The 10397-nt window shown below is 30.3% G+C and overlaps 1 protein-coding gene across 1 annotated transcript; it reads left to right on the top strand.

Moving 5' to 3' along the window:
* Positions 1-8247: 8247 nt before the first annotated feature.
* On the top strand, positions 8248-9771 carry LOC115715682 (type III polyketide synthase A). Its single transcript, XM_030644341.2, has 2 exons — positions 8248-8570; positions 8682-9771. The coding sequence occupies exons 1-2, from the start codon at positions 8369-8371 to the stop codon at positions 9644-9646; spliced, it is 1167 nt and encodes a 388-aa protein (XP_030500201.2). The 5' UTR covers positions 8248-8368; the 3' UTR covers positions 9647-9771.
* The last annotated feature ends 626 nt before the right edge of the window (positions 9772-10397 follow it).

Raw genomic sequence — 10397 nt, 5'->3', positions numbered from 1 at the left:
TTTTTTTTGAAATGATATCTAGGTTAGTTGAAACCTAATTTTTCAAAATTGTAGGTTTAAATTTAAATATTATTTATTTATTTTCGAAAATAATTTTTTTATTTAATTATTTTTTCGAAATTTTAATTATTTAAAATTTAATAAATCCTACAGCCAACTATCCAGTTAACCTTGTTGCAGGAGTATATGTTTTAGCTTATATGTAAGTTTTATAAAACCTATTATTGCTTGATCTAAATTGTCATGGTTAACTTGTTGACAGATCCAATGATCTGATTTTAACCCATGGTTCAATTGTCAATAGGTCAAGTAAATAATTTGTAACAGGTAAATTTTACAATCTTCTTTCATCTGTGTATGACCTAGCAACATGATAGGATCCATCCAAATGTGTGCCTGTGTGAGCCTATATGTTTATTTTATTATATAGATGCATATAGGTTGTTGCTAAATAAAATGTCACACCATGATAGATTTTATTTAGGTCCATTTAGTTTTTGGACCTATTCAATTAATAACAGTTATTTATTTTAAAGTTAAATTCTTCTCTTTTGGGCCTTGTGTGAGAGTTGGGGGCCATAGAAGTGGGTACGACATACTGAACCCAGCTCCCCCTCACATGAACTACCCCAATTGTGAAGGCCCATTTGCCTGATTTGAAAAACTGTGCTAGGTTAATTAAATTAGTTTAACCTAATAAAATTGATTAGCAACATAATGAACTTTTAAAATATATGAAATTTATTTTTCATTTTAATATTTTAAAGTTAATTTTAAGAAAAACACTCTTAGTTTTAGATATTATTTCCAGACAAACTATTTGTATTTTTCTTGTATTTAATTAAATAAAGAATTTTAACTAACTAGATTCTTTATGAAGCTTATTTAATTAAATATTCCTATTTAAGTTATAAATTAGTTATTTTAACTGATTTTTCTTATCTAACTTAAATTTGAATATTTTTTTTAATTTAAAATTAATTGAGGAATTCTAGGCATTAGTTATTAAAGATTCTTAAGATATTTTTTAAGTTAGTTTTAAACTTAAAATGAAATATTTTTCAAATTAAGTGGTTACAACTTAATTTTTGATATTTAATTAAATTTAAATTTGAAAAAATATTTAAGTTCTAGATTTTTTCTATAACAACTTAAATTAGATATTTTTTCAAATTTTTGTTGAAAAGATACTTAGTTGAAATGAGATATTTTCTAGATAGTTATTTCTAGACTACTTATTATTTCTAATATTAAATAGGAAAATATTATATACATTGTGAAATTAATTATTTAAATAATTAATTTTGGTACAATTTAATTTAAGTATAGTTTTCCTAGTATTAAACTAGAGATTAATAATTAAGCCTTCTCTACACTTAATTATTTATTTCTTGAATTTAATACATTTAATTAACTTAAAAAATTAAATATCTAAGTTGATTTTCATCATGATACTTAAATATTTCTTTTTCATGACACTTAATTAAATAGAAAATTATTTTCAGTTGAAATTTATTTTTTCAACTTAAATTTAAATAATTTTCAAAATATATTTTCTTTATTTTATTAATCAATTTCGAAATTGCATTTAATTATGCTAAATGTTTTTGAATTTATCTTGAAAAATAGATTAAGTTGTAAATTAATTATTTATTTTAATTAATTCTTGGACCAACTTGAATCAATGATTTTTTCATTTATTGATTAATTTAAAATAAATGAATTAAAATATATTATTAGAAATTAATTAATTAGTCAAAGGAAAATCTAGATAGGTGATATTTTTGCTTGAAATATTTTTTCTAAGTAATTGTTATTTAAGTATTTCGAAAATATAAAGTTTTATACTTTCCTTTTCAAAATACAATAAATATATTCTCATGAAAATTTAATTTGAGTTGCAAATTAATTTAAATTAATACAGCTTAAATAATTTTCTTAATATTTATATATAAAAATTACTACTAAGATGGAAATAATTCAATTTATTTCAATCACCATCTAAGTATAATTTTATAAATATTAAATTAAATTCTAATTTAGAATTTTAATTCTAAATTCGATATTTAATGAATATATTTTAAAGAATGAGCTTTATTATTATTAAGATATTCGATCTCCATTGTTGGTTTTATATAGCTTTTGTTTTACTGAGTAATCCTCCCTAATGGAGGAATGTTCATTAGCAATTTAGCACCGTTTAATCTCGTAAGATAAGTAGCTTTGTAAGTGTTTTATATGGTATGGATCACCCTAATTGTGGCGACTGTATTTGACTTGCAAAATATGAAACAATGGTAGAAGCTCATAAGATAGAATAGCCTTGACTCTCGCCTAAACGGGACAACGCTGGATTCCAATCTTGATCGAATAAAAGGTTGCTAGAATGTATAACATTTTAGATGAGCTGACAACTCTATTCAATAGATGGTAGCTTTGACTCTCGCCTAAATGGGACACTGATATCAGTTTGTTGAAAACCTTGGAAATTATTTAGGGTTGTAATTTTTAGTATTTTCTCTTATCATTCCTACATGCTATGTGCTTATAATTTCTGAATTGGATTTTGTGTTAAACCATTATTGATTTCTATTTATTATTTTGTAGTATCCTGTATAACCATGATGAATCCCATGTTATCACTCTTGACCGAAAATAAGCTAAATGGATCTAACTTTCCAAAATGGAATGAGAACATTAATATTGCTCTCATAGGAGAAAGTGCCTTGTTTGTGTTAACTGAGCCGTCTCCTGAAGTGCCGGGTGACAATGCAACCAAAGCTGTTAAAGAGAAGTACGAGCGTTGGCAGAATGCTAACAATAAAGCTCTATACTTCATGCTTTCCAGCATGGTTGACACCCTTAAAACTCGGTTTTCTAAAACCGAAAAGGCTGTTGAAGTTATGACGAAGTTAACTGAGCTATTCGGTAGGGCATCTCTTCAGTCTCGCTTTGACGCGACTAAAAAATACATCAATGCACGAATGGAACCCCATCAAAATGTGCGTGATCATGTTCTCCTAATGGCAAGTTATTTCCAAGAAGCCCAGGATCATGGTGCTGAAATGGATCACACTACTCAAGTAAGCCTTATCTTGAATAGTCTGACTCCATCATTTCTGCCCTATACATCAAATTATGTCATGAATAAAAAGGACATAGATGAAAGTTAGTCAATGACCTTCAAACATATGAAAATTTGATTGGAGGCCCTAAGAAGAAAGGGGGTAAACCTCAAAATTCTGGCAATGGTAATGGGACGGTTAAACCTGAGGCAAATGTTGCCTCTACTTCAAAACCCAAATCTAAGAAGAAGTGGAGAAACACCAAGAAGCGAGCCAAAGCCATGAAAAACAAAAAGGTTGCTGCTTTTGGTGATGCACTAAAAGGAAAGTGTTTCTACTGCAATGAGAAAGGTCATTGGAAACCCCAATGTCCTAAACTTCTTGCAAAGAAACAAGGTATTTCTTTCTATAAACTTTAAGAGTTTTAGTGAATTATTATCCAATTGGATTATTGATTCTGGACTAACTTTGTTTATTTGTTTCTTCTTCTTATAGGCCAAGCTACTTGAACTCAGATGCTATCTTAGTGAGTTGGATCGGAAAGCTGGACAAAAGGGTGAAGATCGTGAAGATGAAGCTCATTTATTTATCTATTTTGAATTAATTTTTTTTAGATTAAAGACAATTTGGATTTCGAATTTTAGTTTGAGATTTTTATCCCTGTTTTCTCATATTGTTGCAATACATTTTTTTATTAATAATATTTTATTTTCTATTCAAATAAATTGTAATTTATGAGATTGAGCTTCATTTACTTCATTTTAAACCACAATTACCACATTATATTTATATGTTTGCATGTGTAAGTGTTTTTATTATTGATACAAATTCTATAATATTTACAACTTTTCATAGAGTTATATTAAATAAACACTAGAAATTATTTCTATGTTTGTTAATAATTGTTAATTCTAATACAATTATTGAGAATTTGTTTAATAAAAGGATCTTTTGATCTGATAGGGGTGGAGAAAAGTTAAGAAAACTATGCAGTTCAAAGATCTTTTATATCTAATGAACTCTGGATTGTATTCAACTCCACATAATCTCTATAACACTTAGAGAATCATGATCTTCATAACCTTTAGGGGTGGATCATAATCTCTATATATTTAGGGGTGGAATTTATCCACAATACCCTATGTAACACATATTTTCTTTAAACATGGAAGTAATATAATGAATAAGCTATTATCAGAATAAGTCCTTGATCTTGATTGTATGTTCCAATTTAGTTTTACTGTTGTAGTAAAAAATGATACCTATAAAAGTTCTTTGATAATGTATCACACTACCTTAATTGAGTGGGAGAATTTTAAAATTCTTTACCCATCTTCATTTGGTTGACACTTCTGATAGGAACTTAAGAACACTACTGAAAAGCAAATCTAACCATTCATGTGGATAGATATAACTTATCAGAATTATGAGAATAAGGTAAAAGAATTCTAATTCAGTCTATTCGAATGACTTGAGCCAAGATTTCTTAATCCTCATAATATTATATGGTATCTTAATTTTGATTACTTAATCTCTAGCAAGTATTTTTCACTTCAAATACTAGTCTGCTATGTTGATGATTTAGTCTTAAAAGAAACATATATTTTCAGACTAATACAATAAGTCACAACTAGATAACTCTCCAAACAATAAAGAGGTTAAAAGTATTATTTAACCAGACATCTACTATTGAGTGGGAGCTATCTGAGATGTAATCAAATAAGGAACGTTAGAAGATATTCAAGAAAGATTTATGAAAGTGATCTATATGTTAGATATTAAGGAACCGTATATCAGTTATCCTTATATCTACCCCAACTCATTCAAATTTTGAGATGGTGGTTACTCTGGGGGTGGAGATTTATAACTTTGTAAATTCGAAATTACCAAAAAGTTATTTTACTGAAGAAAAATTCTACGCTGTATTATCTCAATTCCATATTTTAAAATATGAGAGATATGTCTTCTGTTTATTCAGATGTACTTTAAAACAGTAAGGATTTTAGTATCCCTTGATGAGTAATGCATATAGTAAAGGATGTTTCATAAATATTTTTATGAACTAGTTTCCAGAAGTTTGGGTGGATTCAAATATACTACACTTGATCTGAAGATCAAGACAACAGATTGATTAATTTGCACAGTTTGTTTTATGTTAGTGCAAGTGGGAGTTTGTTGGGTTTTGTGCCCTAAATAAAACCCTTTACAATCTGATTAGTTATCAATATAAGAAATTTGAAGTGATTTATGTTTGCATGAATTTTACATGCTTATGGTTTAAGATGTTTATTATGTTTATACACAAAATCTGTTAAGTCCAGATCATATGTTTATTCACAGTTACAGTATAGTCAACACAGTGGAATGTGATTGTGATTATATGAATCAAAAGACTAAGTCCCTGTTTCATCAGTGTTTTGGATTTACACTGATGTGATAATCAGCGATGATGTGTACTTACACTTGGAGTAAGTGTTATGTTCTTTCCAGGACATTGGTAAAGTATACTAGTTTCGAATGTATGGAGTATACATTGGACTGGACCGATATTGAACTTGGTTAAGATATTATAAACTTACCGTTATATCTTTCCAAGTCAGTATCAGTAGTTGATCTTAAGATTAAAAGAATCTAAATTCTCATATGCTTAGGCTCAACTCAGGAGTGCTATTCATGTTCTTTGATCTATTAGTTAAGCCTACTTTTGGGTCAGGGTGATACGTATATTTTGGGAACATGATAGTATGATTGAGTGGGAGTGCTGAACATAAATATGGAATCTATAACTTCTACTGGTGTATAGAAGTCAAGTGATGATTCCCTTCGAGCTTAGCTAAATAGAAGTAAATGGATGAGCTCTTGTTTACGTGACTAATTCTTAGATCACTAAACATCATTTACAGGTAGCTAAGTATTTTAAGGGACAAAATACGTTGAGGGGTGAAAACGGTAAAATTATCACATCTCGATGTAAATCATCTATATAGAGGATCTTTGATCACAATAAGATTATAACAATGGTTAAATGAGATAGCATATCTATATCGTGGAACATATAATATGCTCTATATAAGTCTGAGAGTGCAATTCTAAGTTCTAAGAGTGGATTCAACGAGGAATTAATAAGTAGGGATTTACTTAGTAAATTCGGTTCACTTATTGGAAGCTCAGCATATAGATCCATGGTCCCCATTCTAGTTGAGACTATACTGCTTGTAAGACTCAATAATTGATTTGTGATTAATCAATTATAATTCTAAAGTTAGACTATGTCTAATTTGTGAATTTTCACTAAGCAGGGGTGAAATTGTAAAGAAAAGAGATTCTAGGTTTATTTATTAATTAAGAGACTCTATATGTCTAATTAATAATTAAATTAAATGACAATATTATTTAATAATCTATTTTAGTTATTAAATAATTAGTTTTGCCATTTAAATGGTTAGAATTGGAAAATTGACGTTTTTGAGAAAATAGAAATAAAAATTGTGAAAACTGCAAAATCCAAGTGAGGCCCATTAACACCTATGACCGGCCACTTAAGCAGCTTTTTCTAATTGATATTTTCATTATTTTAATGCCAAATAATTACTAACCTAAACCTAGTAGTTGCCTATAAATAGAAAGTGATGGCTCAGTCAAATAATAAGTGTAACAAGTTTTTCAAGCCTTCTGTCAGAAAATTGATTTTTCAGAAAAACTGAGCCTTCCACTTCTCTCTCTATAGCCGACCCTATCCCTCTCTCTTTTCCTCTTCATAATTTTGAACCTTAGTGATAGAGTAGTGCCCACACACAGCAAGTGGTACCTCAATCATATATTGGAAGACTGTGAAGGATCACACACAAAGAGAAGGACATTCGGGCTCAGATCTTGATAATACTCTGCGACAGAAAGGATACAAGGGTTAGAGATCTGAGTGGAAGGAGACATTATTCCGCTGCAACCAATGTAAGGTTTTCTTAACTTTATATGATTTTTTTTAATTTTTTAATCATAAAAATAAAAGTAATTTTTTATTTTTAAAAAATAAAAATGTGTTCTATAACCATTTTTGTTTTTTTTTTAATTTTAAAAATTGATAAGAAAAATATCACTACAAAAAATCTTATTTTTAATCACAACAAAATTTGTGACTAAAAGTAAAAAAGTTGTAACTAATTATAAACATCATTCTTATGTTGTTACTAAAATAGGTCAATCACTAAAAGTATTAGTTACAAAAATTACAATTTGGTGTGACTCACTATAAAAAATTTTACTTTTATTATTAACATATTTATTTTTTTGTAGGAGCCGTACACAGTAAATCTTGAAGACTAGAAGAACAACATATAAAAAGTTTATAGTTAATTTCATGTATTTTTTTAGAGGAGATTTATTTCATGTAATCATCATACTACATTATTATTGATAATTATATTAGTGGAATTTCTAAAATTTGGTAAATTAATTTTTCAATAGTAAAATTACATTTTTATGTGATAAGAATTTGATATATATTTTTTTATTGATTTTGACAAATAAAATAAAAATATATAAGAAAAAAAAAATGATGCATTATTAGTTCTTAAATAAATAAATTTTGGAAAAAAATATAAATTTAGATATAAAATATATTTTTTTTTTTAAAAAAAAAGTTGGGTCGGATCAGATCCGATCCGTATAAGGCGGGTCGGATCAGATCTGATCCGAGTATCTGATCCAGCGGGGCGGGGCGGGGCAGATCCGTATATGATATGGATCAGGTCGGATCAGAGTCGGATCGGATCCGACCCGCCCCATTGACATTCCTACTTCAGAATGCACTGGCCTTTTTACGGTATCATCATCTAAAATCACAAATTTAATGAAGATTTTATTATTATTAATTTACGGCATGGGGAAAACAATGCCACGTTGAGAGCTTTAAGTTTCATATGATTCTTTATAGCTAACAAGTTGCAAGAACAAGATAGTTTCGAACTTATTATGGGTTTCTTCTAATGTAGAACCTGATTCCCTTTGCGGCTTGGGCCTTTTAGGGGATTGTTTAAGTGGTATGTGGGTTACCAAAAGAAACTAAGAAAGTCTGATAGATAGTCACACGTCCAACCCCATCAACCCAAAAGTTACCAAACACAAATAAATTATCAAATTCTCTCTTTACATGAAGGTCTTTCTTTCAAACCAACTCTTCTCCAAGAATCAGCTAAGCTGCCCCATTTATATTCCAACAATTGTAAATGAAAAATCACACTGAGTTTCCTTCAGCTTTAAAGAAAAGCAATAGTTTTTAATTATACAGAGAAAACCTCCAAAACATGTCAAGAGTTGAAGGCAATGGAGCTACTAAGCAATATCCAGAACGGACTAGGCGCATTCCCACACCAGGGAAAGCAACTATCATTGCAATGGGCAAAGCCTTCCCTAGCCAACTTATTCCTCAGGAATGCTTAGTGGAAGGCTACATTCGGGACACTAAATGCCAAGATATCTCCATTAAGGAAAAACTCGAGCGTCTGTGTAAGTTTTGTAATTTTTTTTTTATTATTATTATTTGAAGTAGTAAGAAGCTAGCAAGTAGTGACTCATACATAGAGACTAAACCTTCATATTTTTGTTCTCTTTTGCTAGGCAAAACTACAACTGTTAAGACAAGGTACACAGTGATGTCCAAGGACATCCTAGAAAAGTACCCTGAATTAGCAACTGAGGGCTCTCCAACAATAGCACAAAGGCTTGAGATTGCCAACCCTGCAGTGGTGGAGATGGCCATGGAAGCCAGCCTCGCCTGCATCAAGGAATGGGGAAGACCAGCACAAGATATCACCCACATTGTCTATGTCTCCTCAAGCGAGATAAGATTACCCGGTGGTGACCTCTACCTTGCCAGCCAGCTCGGCTTAAAGAATGATGTTGGCCGCGTTATGCTCTACTTTCTTGGCTGCTACGGTGGTGTCACTGGTCTTCGAGTTGCCAAGGACATAGCCGAAAACAACCCTGGAAGCCGAGTTTTGTTAACCACTTCTGAAACAACAATACTTGGATTCCGGCCACCAAATCAGGCACGCCCTTATGATCTCGTTGGAGCTGCACTCTTTGGTGATGGAGCTGCGGCTGTTATAGTTGGAACTGACCCGGTAAAAGGTATTGAATGTCCTTTCATGGAACTCAATTATGCTGTCCAACAGTTCTTGCCTGAGACTCATAATGTCATAAATGGTAAGCTCTCTGAAGAAGGTATAAACTTTAAGCTCGGGAGAGATCTTCCTCAGAAGATAGAAGAAAACATTGAGGAATTTTGCAAGAAGCTCATGGCCAAGGCTCAGCTGAAGGACTACAATGAACTTTTCTGGGCTGTTCATCCTGGTGGACCAGCCATTCTTAATAAGCTAGAGACTACTTTGAAACTGAGCAGTGATAAGCTTCAATGCAGTAGAAGGGCCTTGATGGATTATGGAAATGTGAGCAGCAATACTATATTTTATGTCATAGAGAATATGAGGGAGCTTTTGAAGAGAGGAGGAGAAGAGTGGGGGCTTGGCTTGGCATTTGGACCTGGCATTACCTTTGAAGGAGTTCTCATTCGAAGCCTTTAATCCATTAAATTAATATATTATAATATATCTATATGAATTTAATTAAAGCTAGAGGGAAAGTGGGGCTGCATCTCACCGATTGGTCGTTTAAAAGAAATGGGGTTCAAGGATTTTCCTTCTAAGAATCAAGTTTCTTGGTCTGTTTTTTTTTTTCTTTTTTCTTTTGCTGTGAATAAAGTGATGCAAGAAAACATGGATCAGAGAAAAAAAAAAATTAATTGTTTTGTTGCAATTTTATTTTATCATCTTCTGGCTTCTTTCACTTTCATGGTCATTACTGATGCGCGTAAGGAAATTAAAATTATAATGGTAACTAGCTCACACCTTATTTTGTTAGCGTCTTTGCTTCTAATTTGTAAAATTGCTATTTTATTTTTACGTACTCAAGTCAAGTTTATGAAAAGGATTTGTCAAGTTGTAATTCACAAATCCTGTTATGATTAATCAACTTTCAACTTGTGACGTTTTATCAAACTAAATTTAGGGTGGCTAAATAGTATTTAAGATTTTAAGACTCTGTGTTTTGTTAAACTTACTAATTAGACTCTCTATTTTATTAAATAACAATTAGAATCTTGTATTTTCTAAAATAATACAAAATAAATCTTGAGTTTAATTTTCGTTAAATTAAAATTTAATAATAATCTAACTTTGCGGTATTATGACAAAAATGGTTATATATATAAATATATATCTATATATATTTTTTTGCATCTGTTGTTCGTGTTAGAAATTAGTTTTAAATTGGTTA

The sequence above is a fragment of the Cannabis sativa genome, chromosome 5 (genome assembly GCF_029168945.1).
Source record: "Cannabis sativa cultivar Pink pepper isolate KNU-18-1 chromosome 5, ASM2916894v1, whole genome shotgun sequence".
NCBI classification, from domain to species: Eukaryota; Viridiplantae; Streptophyta; class Magnoliopsida; order Rosales; family Cannabaceae; genus Cannabis; species Cannabis sativa.
Note: the sequence above shows the minus strand (reverse complement) of the source record. Positions and strands in the feature narration are given on the sequence as shown.

What these genes read in the sequence shown, in the direction of transcription:
- LOC115715682 (XM_030644341.2), top strand. Translation starts at nt 8,369, where the DNA reads ATGTCAAGAGTTGAAGGCAATGGAGCTACTAAGCAATATCCAGAACGG. An exon ending in GGAAAAACTCGAGCGTCTGT is followed by an intron (nt 8,571 to 8,681) that starts GTAAGTTTTGTA and finishes CTCTTTTGCTAG; the next exon opens with GCAAAACTACAACTGTTAAG.